General features: G+C 40.7%; 1 protein-coding gene across 4 annotated transcripts in view; it reads right to left on the reverse strand.

The window, feature by feature from the left end:
• Positions 1-9,395: 9,395 nt before the first annotated feature.
• The window catches only part of SH3GL1 (SH3 domain containing GRB2 like 1, endophilin A2), a 275,973-nt gene continuing 264,413 nt past the window's right edge, over positions 9,396-20,955 (reverse strand). For all 4 annotated transcript variants that reach the window (XM_073594971.1, XM_073594953.1, XM_073594961.1 and 1 more), the window contains one exon: positions 9,396-10,304. In XM_073594971.1, coding sequence (XP_073451072.1) covers positions 10,108-10,304 — 197 coding nt within the window. In that variant the 3' untranslated portion in view covers positions 9,396-10,107. The remainder of the gene's footprint in view (positions 10,305-20,955) is intronic.

Genomic DNA, 20,955 nt, shown 5'->3' on the forward strand with positions numbered 1-20,955 from the left:
AAAAATATATGTACAAAAGTAATCCATGAGTGTGGAAAAAAAAAAAAAAAAAAAAAGGAAAGGGTTGAAATTACATACTTAAACCTCTGATGTTTCGCTGTACAGACATGCACTGCAGGGAAAGCACGCTCCTCTCAGCTATGTAGCAGAGGAGTGTGTGTTTGGAGTTGGTATTATATACCCTATGTATTGCAAGGTGTGGAGTTTACAGGCCAATCACTGGCTCAGGGGGTGGAGCAAGCTCAGATGGAAGTAATGCACCTAGCTTAAGAACAAACCAGAAGATGCTGAAAGAGGCATCAGCTGTGTGTACAAAACAATGTGACGTCCGCCCATCGTGGCTCCTCGGCCTGAGCGGCGTCCGACGCCAGCGCGCCGACAGGCGCGGTGACGTCACACGTCGACGGAGGCCGCCGACACGGAGAGGGAGCAGCCTGGCTGAGTAACGATGGAAAAGTACCCATTGCGCAGGCACGAGACGGGATGTCGGGCGCGTGCACACCAGCGCTGCTGAGGAAATGCCTCCGTCCCCAGGGAGGGGAATCAGAGGCCTTTCCGTGTCGGGGAGCACCAACGAGCCATCTGAGCGAGGACAGCAATCAAAGCCATAGAGTTTCAGACCCAATTGTTGTAAAAAGAAAAAAGAAGAAGGAAGAAATTTATGTTAAGACATGGTAAAATGAAATAAGTTTAATTAGTGTTATTAATTTTAGAGAGATCATAGATCTATCATAGACCCAGACCCAAATTGGTTCTGTGGAGAAGGTATAAAGACGACATCCTCCTCCTATGGGAGGGCGATTTATTTAATTCCTACATGACTGAGCTTAATTGCAATGATAAAGGCTTAATTTTGACGCATGAGAGCAGCAAGTCTAAAATTCATTTTTTGGACTTGAATATTAAGATCGTGGATGGAGATATCATCACATCCACTTTCTTTAAGGCAACTGATCGTAAGGCATTTATTAATACCAACAGCTGTCACCATGCTACTTGGTTGAGGTCAGTGCCCAAAAGTCAATTTTTGAGACTCAAGAGAAATTGCACCAATAGGAGTGTTTTTCTCCAAGAGGCTTCAATGTTAAAAGACTAAAGTTCTTGGAGAAGGGATATCAACCATTGGAGTTGGAGGATGCTATAAGAGGTGCTGATAAGAGAATCCGGGATTATTCTTTGGTCCCCAGGATTAGAGACCGAGATGACTATTTCAGGTTTTCCCTGTTTACCACCTACTCCAACCAACATTACTCAGTGAAGCAAATAATGAAAAAACATTGGGGTGTACTTCGCAATGACAGGGTTTTAGGACCTCACTTGCCAGAACAGCCGCAGGTGATTTTTAGAGGTGTTTCTCCACTCCGGTTACAAATAGCACCAAATATTCTTGAACCCCCTAAGAAACTTTATTTTTTTCGAAATATGGGAGTTTTTTTCCCGTGAAGGAAGTGCCCTATATGTAAAATTAATGCTAATATGTGTAGGACTGAAGCCTTTGAGTCATGTTCTACCAGTGAGCAGTTTTCTATAAAGCCTTTTATCACATGCACATCGAAGAATGTTGTATACCTTGTTCGATGTCCATGCGGGTTTCAATATATTGGCCGCACTATTCGCATGCTTCATATAAGATTGAGAGAACATGTGGCCAATATAAAGAAAGGGTTTCCGAAACACAGTTTGTCCAAGCATTATGATTTATGCCACAATCGAGATCCTAGAGGTACTATGTTCCTTGGGATCGATAAATTCAATAACAATTTGAGAAGTTGTAACACGATTAGAGAAATATCACGCTTAGAGACCAAGCGGATATATCAGGCCAAATGTTATGCTCCTCATGGAATGAGTATAGAGTGGGACATGAATTCCTTCATCAATAATAGCTGATTGATGAGGTGAGGTTATTGTGCCCCAGGTCTGTCTCTATATTATATGTTCAGGATTTAGAGTATCTCTCCTTTTCCCATATAGAAGTTTTATATGATAGTGTTGATGTCAATTTTAAATTAACACTAGTTTAGTTATATCTTTGTTAACCACAAGATGGCGTTGTTTCCTGGTGCAGTTGCTGTAACATTTAACACGTTGCAATTATGCCGTCGGAGCCTGTATTAACACTAAGTTGTGTTTTCTTTACCTATTGTGTATGGTCTTGGCTCATGATGGTTATTTATCCCTTTAAGTGTATTTTATATAATATTTTTATTGTGTTTCTGGGAACCAGAACACATATATGCCGTTCTGTTTCCTTCATTGGATCAGCTTCGGTGTAATGACGTATGATCGTTTCCTATCTTTGGAGCGCATAGGAACTTTCTGCTTCCTTTACTGGAACACAGAGATTAACCCGCCCACTGTTAAGCCGTCCCCTATATATATCGAGCGCAGCACACGTTCGGCCATGCCCCTGACGTCAGTGATGACGAAACGCGTAGGGATGAGCTGGTGACGAGACTTGTGTTCTGGGATGCAGCGGTCATTTTGCTGGTTGAAAACGCTGGACTTTTCCTCTGTTTGCCTGTTATTAACTACTGAAATGTGAGTGCAACCACTTTTAAAACTTCAATAAAAAGATGATCAGGATGTCTGCACTATGAAGTGTTTTCTCTCTATTGGGTACTACATGTGGAGGAGGAGTGGTTTTATTCATTCCTAAGCGGCTGTGGAGCTGACATTGAGAACTTTGTATAACAGCCAAGTGAAAGATAAAACACCAACATGTCAGAAAAAAAAGTAAAAATAAATAATAAAAAACAGAATCACTGAATTGGAAAGAGGATCACCCCCCTCCCTAAAAATGACTTGTACACTGAATCAGGTATAGCTAATCACCTTATAAATGGCACACAAAGCCATTTGACTTCCAAATGGGATAAGTTGTTGTCATTTTGATTATCTCAGCATGAAAAAAGCTTTCCTGGAGCATTTCAATCCCTGAAGCAAACACTTAACTATGGGTGGCAGGGCACTGTCAAAATATCTCTGGGATAAAGTTGTGGACAGGCACAAGTCAAGAGATGGATACAAATTCCAGAGACTTTTCAACCAGACTATGTAATAGGAAGGAGGTTTACCTTCGAACATGACCCAAAGCACACAGTAAAAATTACCACACAGTGGTTGAAGGATAAAATGGTGAAAGTCCTTGCATATCATAGTCAGAGCCCAAACTTAAACCCCTTTGAAAATCTGTGGAATGACTGGAAGACTGTAGTCCACAAATGGTCACCATCAACTTTAACTGAACTTGAGCAGCCATTAAAGAGTGGGCAAATATTGCAACGTCTAGATGTGCAAAGTTAGCAGAGACATATCCCTACAGCCTAAAGGCTGTAATTAAAGCAAAAGGTGGTTAAACAAAATACTGACACAAGGGGGTGATCCCTTTTCCAACTCAGTTATACTGTGTTTGATTTTTTTTTTTTTAAATATAGCTGGATAAAACAAAAACTGTCAGTCTTCGTTTCAGGCTGCAAAGCAATAACATTTGATTATTTTAAGGGGGTGATTCTTTTTTATACCCATTGTATCAAAAAATTAGACTGAGAAAATGTACTGTTTTAAGAAAAAAAAGGGGGGTCATTTTGAAATTGATGGTAGCAACGCATCTCAAAAAAGTTGGGACAGGGTCAAGTTTACCACAGTGTAACATTCCCTCTTCTTTTAACAACACTTACGTAAATGTCTGGGAACTGAGGAAACCAATTGTTGCTGGAGGTTTGGGAGAGGAATGGTGTCCCTTTCTTGCCTGATATAAGATTCTAACTGCTCAACAGTCCTGGGTCTTCTTAGTCATATTTTTCATTTCAAGATGTGCAAAATATTTTCAATTGGTGAAAAGTCTGGAATGCAGGCAAGCCAGTTATGCACTTGGACTCTTTTGTTACGAAGCTATGCTGTTATCATAGATGCAGTATGAGGTTTAGCATTGTCCTGCTGAAATATGCATGTTCTTCCCTGTAAAAGATATAGAAACAGAAAAGTGAAGGCAGAAAAAAAGACCAAGTGGTCTGTTGAGTTTGCCCCCCCCCTTTTTTTTAAATTTAAGGTTTTTGTATTTTATGTTAACTTTTTTTGTCTTCATGTAGATCTATTGTTTGAATGACTGTCTGGTGACTGACTTACTACCTCTGCTGGACATCTATTCAAAGCATCAACTACTCTTTTGGTAAAATAATACTTTTCAAATTAGTTTTTGACGTTCGTTCTGCTAGTTTGAGGTCATGTCCTCGTGTTAAAAATGCTGCCCTTTTGAACCTTATTCACACCCTTGATGTATTTAAAGGTTTCCATAATGTCTCCCCTTTCCCTTCTTACCTCGTCTTTTCTGATTTCCAATTTGTTACCCGCCTCTGGGCTTGTTCTATTCTATCAATATCTCTTTGGAAGTAAGGTCTCTAGAATTGGACACAGTATTCTAAATGAGGTCTAACTAAAGATCTATATACTTTAATCTAAGGTCTCTAAAGAAGACACATGGCCACACATTGAAGTTGGACGTGAAGCGGTTCAATGTTAAACTGCATAAGGGGTTCTATAACTCCCGTTCATGGTTGGAGGTGTCAGCAGGGACTGTAGATACATTTAAAAAAAAACTTTTAGATTCTCAGCAAACACTATGTACAGGGATATTTTAAATGGTAGCGACACACGTACAGGTTGAAGTGGAAGAACTGGTGTCTTTATTCAACCTTTTCAACTATGTAAGAACAGAGCCAAAATGGATATACAAACTGGAAAGTATTGCACCAACAGGATTGCATACAGATATTAAGCTGTATGCATTTTTATGAAAAAAAAATATTAAACTGTTTTGGCAATATTCAAAATTTTAAGAGGTTACATAGTTAGTAAGCTTGAATAAAGACACCAGTCCATCCAGTTCAACCTGAGTGAGTGTGGGTGCGAGTCTACAATTGTCCCTATCCCTGTACATTGTGTCTGGATTGTTTTAAATGTGTTATATAACTAAACTGATTATCCAGCAATCGTGAGGGAGTCTGAATGTGGGAACTGTACCTACATAGATCTTCTATAAAGCAGTAGAAAGGATAAGCGAGAAAGAGCAGAAGTTAAACAGCACAGCTGTAAGCATTCCTTGAGAAAGGAGGATAGAATTCCTTTGAAACAAGTCAGAAGGGAGGCTAGGTGAACAGGCGTTATGTCACAATCAGCTGCTTGAGTTTTTGCAAGCAGATTTGCCAGCACTACTGCAAAAAAGCTCAGTTCTATATGTAACCGGCTGGGGCATAAGACAGCAAGCAATAGTGCTTTTTCAACCTGGAGCTAAACACTGTTTGTATTCTGCCTAGGAAAGCTATTCATGCATGGATGAGGACAGAGGCAGAGAGCAGTCATTAAAGTGGTTGTAAACCCTCTCCTATACCCAGTGAAGTGGACAGCCTCAGATGATACACAGATGAAACAAATCATCCTACATAAATTTTACATGTACTGCATCACTGAAGAAATGACACTTTGCTACAATGTAAAGAAGTGAGTGTACAGCTTGTATAACAGTGTAAATATGCTGTCCCCTGAAAATAACAACACAGCCATTAATGTCTAAATGGCTGGCAACAAAAGTGAGTACACCCCTAAGTGAAAATGTCCAAATTGGGCCCAAAGCGTCAATATTTTGTGTGGCCACCATTATTTTCCCTCTTGGGCATAGAGTTCACCAGAGCTTCACAGGTTGCCACTGGAGTCCTCTTCCACACTTCCATGACGACACCACGGAGCTGGTGGATGTTAGAGACCTTGCGTTCCTCCACCTTCCGTTTTTAGGATGCCCCACAGATGCTCAATAGGTTTTAGGTCTGGAGACATGCTTGGCCAGTCCATCACCTTTACCTTCAGCTTCTTTAGCAAGGCAGTGGTCGTCTTGAAGGTGTGTTTGGGGTCGCTATGTTGGAATACTGCCCCGCGGCCCAGTTTCCGAATGGAGGGGATCATGCTCTGCTTCAGTACGTGACAGTACATGTTGGCATTCATGGTTCCTTCAATGAACTGTAGCTCCCCAGTGCCGGCAGCACTTATGTAGCCCCAGACCATGACAGTCCCACCACCATGCTTGAATGTAGGCAAGGCACACTTGTCTTTGTACTCCTTACCTGGTTGCCGCCACACACACTTGACGCCATCTGACCCAAATAAGTTTATCTTGGTCTCATCAGACCACAGGACATGGTTCCACTAATCCATGTCTTTAGTCTGCTTGTCTTCAGCAAACTGTTTGCGGGCTTTCTTGTGCATCATCTTGAGAAGAGGCTTCCTTCTGGGACGACAGCCATGCAGACCAATTTGATGCGGTGTATGGTCTGAGCACTGACAGGCTGACCCCCGCCCCCACCCCTTCAACCTCTTCAGCAATGCTGGCAGCACTCATACGTCTATTTCCCAAAGACAACCTCTGGATATGAAGCTGAGCACGTGCACTCAATTTCTTTGGTAAACCATGGCCAGGCCTTTTCGGAGTAGAACCTGTCCTGTTAAACTGCTGTATGGTCTTTGCCACCATGCTGCAGCACAGTTTCAGGGTCTTGGCAATCTTCTTATAGCCTAGGCCATCTTTATGTAGAGCAACAATTCTTTTTTTCAGATCCTCAGAGTTCTTTGCCATGAGGTGCCATGTTGAACTCCCAATGATCAGTATAAGAGAATGAGAGCGATAACACCAAATTTGCTACACCTGCTCCCCATTCACACCTGAGACCTTGTAAAACTAACGAGTCACATGACACCGGGGGAGGGAAAATGGCTGATTGGGCCCAATTTGGACATTTTCACTTAGGGGGTTACTCATTTTTGTTGCCAGCGGTTTAGACATTAATTGCTGTGTTTTGAGTTATTTTGAGGGGACAGCAAATTTACACTGTTATACAAGCTGTACACACTACTTTACATTGTAACAAAGTGTAATTTCTTCAGTGTTGTCATATGGAAAGATATAAAAAAATATTTACAAAAATGTGAGGAGTGTACTCACTTTTGTGAGATACTGTACATCTGCAGTCTTTTCCTTTCTACATCCTTTAGAAAGTTCACATCGTGTTACAAATCTTGTTTCCTCTTCCAAAAGTGGGTGTGGAGTCTGGGTATACACTGTGTGTGAGCTGCACACACCCCCCTCCTCCACATAGGCAGAGGAATGAAGAAGCTTCCAGACTGCTTATCTCTAAGCTCCCTCCCCGGCACAAATATTCAGCTGCTTTTATCTTGTGTGTTGGAGAGCTTGTCAGAAGTTATAATGCTGATAACAGAGGAAAGAAGCAGCAGAAAGACATGGCACTTAGAGCTTTAGAGAGAGATAAGTAAACACTACAGATATATGTGCCCAGGTCAGATTTCATAAATGGGGTGTACAACCACTTTAACCACTTGCCGACTGCTGCACGCCGATATACGTCGGCACAATGGCAGCGGTGGGCAAATGGGCGTACCTGTATGTCCCCTTTAATTGGCTGGGCTAGCGCGCGTACAGCCTGACCGTGCCCGCGAGACTCGATGTTGGCCGGTTTCCCGGCGATCGTGCCACGGAGCCGCAGAATGGGGAAGTGTCTATGTAAACAAGGCATTTCCCCGTTCTGCCTTGTGACATGACAGAGATCACTGCTCCCTGTCATCGGGAGCAGTGATCGCTGTCATGTGAGTTGAAGCCCATCCCCCCCACAGTTAGAATCACTCCCTAGGACACGCTTAACCCCTTGATCCCCCCTAGTGGTTAACCCCTTTCCTGCCAGTGTCATTTACATAGTAATCAGTGCATTTTATAGCACTGAACGCTGTATAAATGACAATGGTCCCAAAATAGTGTCAAAAGTGTCCGATGTGTCCGCCATAATGTCGCAGTTACGATAAAAATCGCAGATCGCCCCCATTACTAATTTTGTAGATGCTATAACTTTTGCGTAAACCAATCAATATATGCTTATTGCCATTTTTTTTACCAAAAATATATAGAATACATATCAGCCTAAACTGAGGAAAAAACTTGTTTTTTTGTTATATATTTTTGGGGGATATTTATTATAGCAAAAAGTAAAAAATATTGCTTTTTAAATTGTTGATCTTTTTTTGTTTATAGCGCAAAAAATAAAAAACACAGAGGTGATCAAATGCCACTAAAAGAAAGCTCTATTTGTGGGGAAAAAAAAAGGATGTCAAATTTGTTTGGGTGCAACGTTGCATGACCGCGCAATTGTCAGTTAAACCGACGCAGTGCCGAATCGCAAAAAGTGCTCTGGTCAGGAAGGGGGTAAAATCTTCCGGGCCTGAAGCGGTTAAAGCTGGAAATTGCCATCACAGCAAAGCAACTTGTAAAATACATACAGATCTCCACCATTCTGCAATACTGTATTTATCAGTCATTCAGTAGCACAAATTTGCTATACTACAATTTCAAATTATTATCTGTGTGAAAGTTTATGCAACAGTGTGAAGTACTAGTGGTGTCAGCGTGAATAGAGGTATCTACAGACAGATCAAAATTTGGCCAGTTCAGCAGGGACTGGCCAAATTTTGATTCATATCTGGCCACTGCAGTTGAAAAGTCGTCGATATTCAATCGCCCTGTTGGATAAAAGCTGCTTGGTCAGCAGCTGAAGCGCTGATCTGTGTATTCTGATAGTGGGGAGAATTCTCCCATCCACCTCGAATGTGTGGATGGTGGAATCTATTCAGTTTTCTTTAATATATATATATATATATATATATATATATATATATATATATATATATTAGGGGTCCCCCAAGTCTAGGATAAGACAGACATTTTTTTGTAAAGGGTGCTTAAAATGCAATTTTTTTTCAGAGTTTTGTCCGTATATTAGTTTACATTAATAATAAACATGAGAGTATTTATTTAAAAGTCATATATTTCTGTAAAAAAAAAAAAAGCAAATTTATCAGAGGTATCATCACGTTCACTAATACATATATGGTAGCTGTGCTAAATTTGGTCTTCAATGGTCTTAAAGGGGTAAACAACATGTTCATTAAAGCCGAATTCCAGGTATGGATTTTTTTTGCATAGTTAGTTCTATAATTGAACAAGGTAGAAATCATGACGTCACTGCCCTAATTCTCCACCTCACTGAAAAAAATGCAAAAAAATGGCACCTTGTTGGCACGGGACCTAGAAGACAGGAGCGATCACTGTCATAATTGTGGCTACTACAGTGTATCTCCATTTCCACAGATGACCCATGTGTATACTAACATTGATCCAGGCTGGACCAATGTAACTATGCATTAAAATCCATACCTGAAATTCAACTTTAATGTATTCATACACAAGCTCAATAGTGCATGAAGACAGGCACATTCTGAAAACATGGACTTTCATTTCAATAAGCAGACAACTGCTAGAAAATACACTGATATAACAAAGCTTTTAACAATTGTATGGATTTCTCCAAAATATTTATTGCTGTACAAGTAAATAGAAAATAATGCAGTTTATATTGACAAGCCCTTCAAGATGTTGGTGTACAAATAGTGCAGAATTTACCTTAGATTTGGAGGAGATTATAAAGGCTGTGTGTAAAATAGCAGGTTAAAAGAGATGTATAAAATACATAATGTAGCAAGACAGGTAATATGGTTTATAAGGTTACATATGTTTACATTTATTGATATTCATTTATTTTTACAGACTGAAAGGTTAAAAAGGTAATAATAAAAGTAAATAGGGAGCATAACCTTTTCCTTACATAGCTGTAAAACATAAATCTGGGTGTTAGAGGTTAATTCACTGTAATATAGAATGACAAAATTCTTTATTGGATTTTTACTGAATACAAAGGCTCCGTGATAGTGGTAAACCTCTTAGTGTTCTATGAAACAGATGATACTGTAGTGAATATCTTATTGACAAGTTCATAACAAAAAAAAAAAAAAAAAAAAAAAAGATGGACGGAGTCAGATTTACAGGTGATGTTCTGAAGCCAATACACCACATAATTAAAGAATTAGCAAGCCCTGTTCTTCAAGATGTACGAGCATCCTCTAACACGGGAAAAGATGTTAACAGCACTCCAGTGTTTTGGTCCTTGTGAATAAGATTTGGTATAAAATACTACCGATTATGGAATTACCATATCTTCACTGGGGCAATGAAACAAGAACTTCAACATAGTTGAGGGGAAAAAATCCTGATTGCCCATTGATCATTCCTTCATACCAGTTCTCATCAATTTGATTGGTTAGGGTGATGATATCACCTTCACGGAAACCAAGTTCACCATCATTCTCAGGTTCAAAATCATACAAAGCTTTGCAACATGGCTGATCCAATGGAGCTGAAAATGAACCAAACATGGGTGTCAATTAAAAAATAAATAACATATTAGTTTCCTTAAAAGACATGGTTAACTGAATAAGAAGTTATAAAAATATTTGGCTGGCATGTTTAAACTTGCAGCAGACCTTGCTGTCCCCTCTAAAAAGCGATCTGTGGTGTATCACCTTTCAGAGGTGACAGTCACCTCCTCGTTGCCTGTTTTAACCCTGTAAATATTGCACCACTGCATGTATTACACGTTTGCCAGTAGTAATGCCAGCCAAAAATGACAGGGTTATCCTTTTTGCTGCAGTTGTGAAGCAAAGTTTTCCAGCCTGTGATGTCTTTGCAGCTTAAAATGGATGTAAACCCCAATTTTTTTTTTTATGTCATAATGTAGAGTATAAGATTTCCTATCATTTGATTAGCTGTTCCACACCTCAGCATGATTTGGCATGCTGAAGTCATGTGGTTACTTTCCTGTCTTTTCACTGGATGTTAGAGATCATAGCAGAAGTTCAGTGTAAGAAATACACAGGAGAAAATGCATATTGACAAGGGGAGTGTAGAGGTGGGCGGGGAGTCTACTGACATCACGACTCCACCCACCGAGCTCCAGACAACAGACCCACCCACAGAATATGTAGTTTTTCGGGTCTCATAACAGAGAGAGGGGAGACATTTGACAGGTAAAGATACATGCAGGAGGCATATATATCCTTATAGATAACCCCTATGGCAGTAGTTTAGAAAGGATGACATTGGGTTTACATCCACTTGAAGGGAGGGCAGTAAAAACACAGTTCAATTGCCTGTTTTTATTCGCCCTTAACCACTTGACCACTGGGCCCCCTTCCTAACCAGACCAATTTTCAGCTTTCAGTGCTCTCACATTTTGAATGACAATTAGTCAGGCAACATGCTACCCATATGAATTTGTTGTCCTTTTTTTCACACAAATAAGAGCTTTCTTTTGGTGGTATTTGATCACCATTGGGCTTTTTATTTTTTGCGCTATAAATGAAAAAAGTCAGAAAAATTTGTAAAAAAAAGCATTTTTCTTTTTCAGTTTTAAAATTTAGCAAATTAGTAATTTTTCTTCATAAATTTTGGCCAAAATTTATACTGCCACATATCTTTGGTAAAAATAACCCAAATCAGTGTATATTTTGTCTGTGTGAAAGTTATAGAGTCTACAAGCTATGGTGCCAATCACTGAAAACTGATCTCACCTGATCACACCTGATGTACTGACGGCCTCATTTCTTGAGACACTAACAAGCCAGGAAAGTACAAATACCCCCCAAATGACCTATTTTTGGAAAGTAAAATCCAAGATATTTAGTAAGAGGCATTGTGAGTTTTTTGAAGTTGTCACTTTTTCCCACAATTCTTTGCAACATGAAGATTTTTTCTTTTTTTACACAGAATTGTCATATTAACAGGTTATTTCTGTCACACAGCACATGCATACCACAAATACCCCAAAACATATTCTACTAACCTCCCGAGTATGGCGATACCACACGTGTGAGATTTTTACACAGCCTGACCACATACAAAGGCCCAACATGCAGGGAGCAACGTCAGGCGTTCTAGGGACATAAATTACACGTCATTTTTTGACTACCTCTTACACTTTTTTTTTCTTACCCCGGAGCACCAGACCAATGGAAACATCCACAAAATGACCCCATTTTGGAAAGTAAACATCCCAACGTAAATTCTATAAGGCTGAGTCTTTTGAACATGTTATTTTTTTCCACAAGTTTTTGGAAAACGTGGAAAGACAATGAAAACGCATTTTTTTATAGAAAGTTGTCCATTTATATGATATTTCTAACACATAGGTATGTACATAGCAAAAATTACACCCCGATATATTCTGCTACTCCTCCTGAGTATGGCGATACCACATGTGGGAGACTTTTCCACAGCCTGGCCACATACAGATTCCCAACATGCAGGGAGCACCACCATACATTTCAAATCTAATTTGACTACCTATTACACTTTTGTGATTCACTGATGGGCACTGTAGTGGCAAGGATGAGAACTGATGTGGCATGGATATATATATATATATATATATATATATATATATATATACACACATATATATATATATACACACATACACACACACACACACTATCTCACAAAAGTGAGTACACCCCTCACATTTTTGTAAATAATTTATTATTATTTTTACTTCCCCTCCCTAAAAGATTTCAGTTTTTTTTTCAATTGAGTTGTACAGTTTATAGGTCATATTAAAGGTGGAAAAAGTTCTGAAATTATTTATCTTTGTCTCATTTGTTTACATCACAGAAACTTGACATTTTAACAGGGGTGTGTAGACTTTTTATATCCACTGTATGTATGTACATAACAGTATCTCACAAAAGTGAGAACACCCCTCACATTGTAAATATTTTATTATATCATTTCATGCGACAACACTGAAGAAATAATACTTTGCTACAATGTAAAGTAGTGAGTGTACAGCTTGTATAACAGTGTAAATTTGCTGTCCCCTCAAAATAACAACACACAGCCATTAATGTCTAAACCACTGGCAACAAAAGTGAGCACACCCCTAAGTGAAAATATCAAAATTGGGCCCAATTAGCCATTTTCCCTCCTGGTGTCATGTGACTCGTTAGTTTTACAAAATTGTTACTCTACATAAAGATGGCCTAGGTTATAAGAATATTGCCAAGACCCTGAAACTGAGCTGCAGCACGGTGGCCAAGACCATACAGCAGTTTAACAGGACAGGTTCCACTCAGAACAGGCCTCGCCGTGGTCGACCAAAGAAGTTGAGTGCACGTGCTCAGCATCATATCCAGAGGTTGTCTTTGGGAAATAGACATATGAGTGCTTCCAGCATTGCTGCCGAGGTTGATGGGGTGGGGGAGTCAGCCTGTCAGTGCTCAGACCATACGCCTCACACTGCATCGAATTGGTCTGCATGGCTGTCATCCCAGAAGGAAGCCTCTTCTAAAGATGAGACACAAGAAAGCCCGCAAACAGTTTTCTGAAGACAAGCAGACTAAAAACATGGATTACTGGAACCATGTCCTGCGGTCCGATGAGACCAAGATAAATTTATTGGGTTCAAATGGTGTCAAGCGTGTGTGGCGGCAACCAGGTGAGGAGTACTAAGACAAGTGTGTCTTGCCTACTGTTAAGCATGGTGGTGGGAGTGTCATGGTCTGGGGCTGCATGAGTGCTGCCGGCACTGAGGAGCTACAGTTCATTGAGGGAACCATGAATGCCAACATGTCCTGTGACACACTGAAGTAGAGCATGATCCCCCCCCCTTCGGAGACTGGGCCGCAGGGCAGTATTCCAACATGATAACGACCCCAAACACACCTCCAAGATGACCATTGCCTTGCTAAAGAAGCTGAGGGTAAAGGTGATGGACTGGCCAAGCATGTCTCCAGACCTAAACCCTATTGAGTATCTGTGGGGCATCCTCAAACGGAAGGTGGAGGAGCACAAGGTCTCTAACATCCACCAGCTCGGTGATGTCGCCATGGAGGAGTGGAAGAAGACTCCAGTGGCAACCTGTGAAGCTCTGGAGAGCTCCATGCCCAAGAGGGTTAAGGCAGTGCTGGAAAATAATGGTGGACACAAAAAATATTGAAAAATCATTTCACATGACACCAGGAGGGAAAATGGCTAATTGGGCCCAATTTGGACATATTCACTTAGGGGTGTACTCACTTTTGTTGCCAGTGGTTTAGACATTAATGGCTGTGTGTTGAGTTATTTTAAAGGGGACAGCAAATTTACACTATTATACAAGCTGTACACTCACTACTTTACATTGTGGCAAAGTGTCATTTCTTCAGTGTTGTCGCATGAAAAGATATAATAAAATATTTACAATGTGAGGGGTGTTCTCACTTTTGTGAGATAATGTTATGTACATACATACAGTGGATATAAAAAGTCTACACACCCCTGTTAAAATGTCAAGTTTCTGTGATGTAAACAAATGAGACAAAGATAAATAATTTCAGAACTTTTTCCACCTTTAATATGACCTATAAACTGTACAACTCAATTGAAAAACAAACTGAAATCTTTTAGGGAGGGGAAGTAAAAATAAAAAGCTAAAATAATGTGGTTGCATAAGTGTGCACACCCTCTTATAACTGGGGTTGTAGCTGTGTTCAGAATTAAGCAATCACATTCAAACTGATGTTAAATAGGAGTCAGTACACACCTGCCATCATTTAGAGTGCCTCTGATTAACCCCAAATAAAGTTCAGCTATTCTAGTAGGTCTTTCCTGACTTTTTCTTAGTCGCATCCTACAGCAAAAGCCATGGTCCGCAGAGAGCTTCAAAAACATCAGGGGGATCTCTCTGTGAAAAGGTATCAGTCAGGAGAAGGGTACAAAAGAATTTCCAAGGCATTAGCTATACCATGGAACACAGTGAAGACAGTCGTCATCAAGTGGAGAAAATATGGCACAACAGTGATATTACAAAGAACTGGACGTCCCTCCAAAATTTATGAAAAGATGAGAAGAAAACTGGTCAGGGAGGCTGCCAAGAGGCCTATGGCAACATTAAGGAGCTGCAGGAATATCTGGCAAGTATTGGCTGTGTGGTACATGTGACAACAATCTCCCATATTCTTCATATGTCTGGGCTATGGGGTAGAGTGGCAAGACCAAAGCCTTTTCTTATGGAGAAAAACACCCAAGCCTGGCTAAATTTTGCAAAAAACACATCTGAAGTCTCCCAAAAGCATGTGGGAAAATATGTTATGGTCTGATGAAACCAAGATTGAACTTTTTTGGCTATAAGTCCAAAAGATATGTTTGGCACAAAAAAACACAGTGAAGCATGGTGGTAGCATCATGCTTTGGGGCTGTTTTTCCTTCAGCTGGAACAGGGGCCTCAGTCAAGGTAGAGGGAACGACGAACAGTCCCAAATACCAGTCAATGTTGGCACAAAACCTTCAGGCTTCTGCTAGAAAGCTGAACATGAAGGGGAACTTCACCTTTCAGCATTAGAATGACCCAAAACATACATCCAAATCAACAAAGGCATGGCTTCACCAGAAGAAGATTCAACTTTTGTAATGGCCCAGCCAGAGCCCAGACCTGAATCCGATTGAAAATCTGTGGGGTGATCTGAAGAGGGCTGTACATAGGAGATGCCCTCGCAATCTGACAGATTTAAAATGTTTTTGCAAAGAAGAGTGGGTAAATATTGCCAAGTCAAGATGTGCCATGCTGATGGACTCATACCCAAAAAGAGTGCTGTAATAAAATCAAAAGGTGCTTCAACAAAGTATTAGTGTAAGGGTTGTTGTGGAAAATGTTATATTAATGTGTTGTCATAAGTCTCCCAGTGTGTGTGTTCAATCACAGTCCGCTCTAATAGCTGACTGGGGCAGACCAACCCTGGTTGAGATCTGTTTGGTAGTGAAAAGCTCTTTGGGGATGTAGAGAAATGTTTGCGGAGTGGGGACGTGTCTGCCAGCTAAGGGCCCCTGTGCGATGCACAGAACGATCGTCTGGTGGGGATGTGTTCGCTCTGCAAAGACATTATCGGTTTAACGAGTGTGCTCTCATGTTGCCCCTGTGTGCCTGATCAACACATTTGTGGCCCAATGAGTGTACGCCTGCCGATAATCTCTCGTCCACAAAGACAGTAGAATAATCCAGGTATACATTGTTCTCTGAAACAATGTATAATAGGGATTTCTATCAACGGAAATACGGGAGTCTTTTGGGTTCTGGTTGGAGACAGGGTTAATGTTTGAAAGCCATGTGGCTTCTAAAAACATACATGCACCCTGTCTCTGCTCAGACACACCCATAAGACTCCTGTAGTCATTGTTCATTGTTTGTTGCATTTTCCTGTGTTGTTAAATCCTTATATGGTCATTGATATCCTGTGAGGTCACAAGCTTTGTAAGAGGTGTTTGGCTGTTGGAGGCGGAACCCTCGAGCTTTTGGGACCTCCTATTGATATGCTAATAAAGTGGCTCACGCAGACAGCTAAGGGAGGCTGGCGAGCAGTGTGGTCTTGGAAGTGGAACCGTAAACATGTGTTTTGTCTAGTTGTCTGGATGGGGCACACACCAGAGGATGGATACAATCAGAAAGGTGAGATGGTATTATATCATTTAGATGAAATTGTTATTATGATTAGAAACAGGAGATTTGGCTGTGTGCTTTGCGTACAACCAAATTTCGCTGACAGGGTGTACACACTTATGCAACCACATTATTTTAGTTTTTTACTTCCCTCCACCTAAAAGATTTCAGTTTGTTGTTCAACTGAGTTGTACAGTTTATAGGTCCCATTAAAGGTGTAAAAAGTTCTGAAATGATTTATCTTTTTGTCATTTTTTTTATATCACAGAAACCTGACATTTTAACAGGGGTGTGTAGACTGTTTATTCCCACTGTGTGTGTGTGTATATTATATATATATATATATATATATATATATATATATATATATATATATATATATATATATATATATATATATATATATAATTTTTTTTTTTTTGCTTTATTACTGACAAAAAAAGACCACAAAAATCATTTGCTGCTTAAATAAACTTGTCTGGATGTGAACGAAGGTCATTGTAGAGGGTCCAGATTTGCCCCTTGGTCTCTCTTTCCATCAGTAGTGGATTAACCCAGTAATGACACCCCCTACTAGTACATTGTCTCAAAATAGTTGCAGTGCATTTTTCTATATGTTCAAGCACGCTTCAAATGCATGGTAACATGCTGTCAATGTGCTGTCTATGTGCGTTTTTCAACATAAAAAGCTGGGGGGGCAGCTTAAAGGCTAATTCACACCGAACGCAGTCGGCTGCATTTTGAACTACACTCCAATCAAGGTAATCCTATGGGCACAGTTCACATCGCTGCTGTGCAGTTAAAAAAAATTAGAGCATGCTGCATTTTTCCACATCGCAAATGCAGGTAACACACTACAAATGCGCTTCAAATGCACTGCACCATGCCTCTTTAAGCCAAAAACAAATAGAAAAATGCACTGCAAATGCAGTGGTAAACGCAGCACAAAACGCATGCAAAGCGTGCTTTAAATGCATGCAGTCAAAAACGCAGTTATGTGTAGTTTCCGGTGTGAATGGGTTCTAAGCCAAGAAAACCAAGCCCAAAAAGGCATAGAAAAATGCACTGCAAACGCAGCACAAAATGCATGCAAAGCGTGCGTCAAGTGTGCTTCAAATGTATATAAGCATGCAGTCAAAAACGCACAGTTATGTGCAGTTTCTGGTGTGAATGGGCCCTATATGGTTACCAATATGCCTGAAGGCTACAGCTAAAAGTATGGTTTTCTGAGACAGTCTAGTTCTCGTTACAGGCCAAAATTTTCATTAAACACTTTTTTAATTCTAAATAGTACTTCCAAAAAAACAAAAGCATAAAAATTTTATTAACCACCAAAGCGACAAATGACATACGTCATTTTGCCTGTATAGAGTGGGGCAGAGAGTGGGGCATAGCACAATACTTTACACTATAAAACAGATGTTACTGGCAAGTAAAAAAATTTCAACTGAGGGATGGGCAACACAGAAAACACAGGACTTGACAGACTCGGACAACACCTCACAAAACTGGCATCAGAGGAGGCCTTAACATCCACCTGGTAAAAAGGTGTGAAAAAAAAAAGACCAGGTGTTAGCCTTGAAAATCTGAGAAACAGATGTCTGATGCTGAAAATCCTATTAAGCCAGCGGATCTGGCAGAGTGTGCCTTAACAGGGAGGGAAGAACCCCCATCTCCTAAATCATAGGATCAAATAATGAATTGTTTATAATCCGCCTAGCAATGGTGGAGCGAGAAGCAAGGAAGCCCCCAGCACGAACCCTCAGGAGGTAGAAAGAAGAAATCGGTTTGCCTAAAAACGACTGCAGCTGAGAGGTAGACTCTCACATAGTGTACCACATCAAGACAATAGAAAGAAAGAGATGAAAGCAACCAGAAAGGCCACCCTGCTAGTAAGGCCAGATAAGGGAATAATCCTAATATATTCAAAAGGGCCACCTCTGAAGAGCTGAAAGAACCAGGTAAAGTCCCATGGAGTCAAAGGAGAATATACTGTAAGGGGAGAGAGGTGTGTGACACCCTGCACAAATGCCTTAACTAGAGAATGACTGGCCTCTGAAACAGAATAGCCAAGTTTCAGATTTGACCCTTGATGGTACTCAGAGTCAGATGCTGGTCTAGACAAGACAGGAGAAAAGACAGTATGCACTCTACAGAGTATTTACTAGGATGGAATTTCCTGGTTTGAACTTGCAAAATAGACTTTTCATGTGGGATGGCAGAGTTTTCCAGTGACCGAGAAGCAGAATGATGGACCTGTCCTTGGACCAGAAAGTCCAGACAATCTAGAAGGGTCCACAAAGAGTCTACCAAGAGTCTGAGCATGTCTGAGTACCATGTTATCCTGGGCCAGTTTTATGTGATGAGGATCACCAGAATGCCCTCCTTCTAATTTCTGCAGAGCAGATGTAGAAGCAGCTGGAGAGGTGGAAAGGTGTAGATCAGGTGGTATAGACATTACAGAGCGATCAGAGCAGCCATAGCTATGTCCAGAGGGTCCCTGGAGCTAGCAACAAACTTTAGTTTGTTGCTAAATCTGAATGCCAGAAGATCCAGGTCCTGCGTCCACCCTCATCTGCAAAGGGCCTGGAAAACCTCCAGATGGAGAGCCAACTCCCCAGGATGCAGACGCTGACAACTGAGAAAGTCTGCCACCCAATTATCATCAATATCTGGGATGTGGATGGCATACAGGGCTGGAACATGCAGAGTATCAAGTTTGCATCACTTTGAGTGTTGCAACTTTTGGTGTCTGTCTGATGGTTGATTAAGGCCATGGAAGTGGCATTGTCTGACTGAACTCTTGATGAGTGACCTTGCAAATGAGGGGTCCAGTGTTGAAGGGACAACTAAATCTAGGATTTTTATGGGAATGTAGACTTCCTCCGATGACCATATTTCCTGCACCAAGAAACTCCAGAAAGAAATTTGGAAGGATAGTGCTGGGACTTTATGATTGTCTTCATTTTATATGGGTATATCCCTTATAGGGGGGTACTATTCTATGGTAAAAGGAGATAAACTGTGTCATAAAGCCAGCACATTTCAAAGATTCAACACTTCCCCTTTCCTCAGAGATAAAAAAAAAACAACCACAGTGAAAATCTAAAAATAAAATCAAATATATTATATGCTAACCAAATCGAAAAAGTCTGATATACTACAAATAAATGAGTAAATACAACTACCATCCAATATTGAGGCATATATCAGTTTAGTAAGTTTATAAAAAATAAAAATATTAGTATCCATCATAATCTTTGTAAATTAAATAAAAAATGTATATGTATAACCAATCCAAGAACTTAGTTATCAATGTTGCCAATAGAAAAAATGAAGTCTTGCATGATGTATGCACCTAAGCCATTCCATAAACTACTATAACCACTCCAGCTCCGGAATATCTACCCCCCTTCATGACCAGGCCATTTTTTGCGATACGGCACTGTGTTACTTTAATTGACAATTGCGCGGTCGTGCGTCACTTGTATCCAAATAAAATGAATGAATGAATGAATGAATGATTTATAAAGCGCTGCAAATGCGAACTGAATCGCCTCAAGGCGCTGGATGCATTCTCTGATGTCCACTTCTCAGAAAAGGAAGGTCTTTAGTTTTTTTCTGAAGGCCTGGTGGTTTTCTTCCATGCGGATGTTGGTAGGAAGAGCGTTCCATAGTCGAGGTCCTTGGACTGCGAATCTTCGTTCTCCCTTTGCTTTGTAGCGGTATTTGGGAATGGTAAGGAGGTTTTGGTTAGCTGATCGAAGACTGCGATTCGGTGTATAGTGTTTTATTTTCTCGCGGAGATATGGTGGGGCGTTTCCTTGTACGCATTTGTGGGTGAGGCAGAGGGTCTTGAATGTGATCCGTTTCTTCACCGTTAGCCAGTGTAGGCTCTTTAGGGAGGGGGAGATGGATTCCCAGGGTTTTTTTCCTGTTAACAGTCTTGCCGCCGTGTTTTGGATGAGTTGTAAGCGCGCAAGCTGATATTGGGGTAGTCCTACGTAGAGCGAATTTGCGTAGTCGAGTCGGGAATTGATGATTGTTCCCACAACTGCCGCTTTGTCCTCTTCTGGGATGAAGGGGATGAGTCTACGTAGTTGGCGGAGGAGATGGTGGGATCCGCTCACCACTGATCCTATTTGTGCATCCATTGTCATTCCTGAGTCAAAAATGACTCCGAGACTCTTGGCTTTGGTACTTGGGGAGATGGTCTGTCCAAGGATGGTGGGAGGTGTCCATGTAGTCTTTATTTTGGAATTTTTGTTAGCTTGTAGAAGAAGAAGTTCTGTTTTTGATCCGTTGAGTTTGAGGGAGCTAGTGGTCATCCAGTCATCTATTAAGGAGAGGCATTTCTGTAATTGCTGATGAAGGTCTTTTTGTCCGTTGATACGAAGGTAGAGTTGGGTGTCGTCAGCGTATGAATGGAAACAAAGATCAGTTTTCCTGATGATATTGAGAAGTGGGCGGATGTATATGTTGAATAGTACTGGTGACAAGGGTGATCCTTGAGGGACTCCGCAGGAGACTGCCCGGGTTT

Source organism: Aquarana catesbeiana, linkage group LG01 (assembly GCF_042186555.1).
Source record: "Aquarana catesbeiana isolate 2022-GZ linkage group LG01, ASM4218655v1, whole genome shotgun sequence".
Classification (NCBI taxonomy): Eukaryota; Metazoa; Chordata; class Amphibia; order Anura; family Ranidae; genus Aquarana; species Aquarana catesbeiana.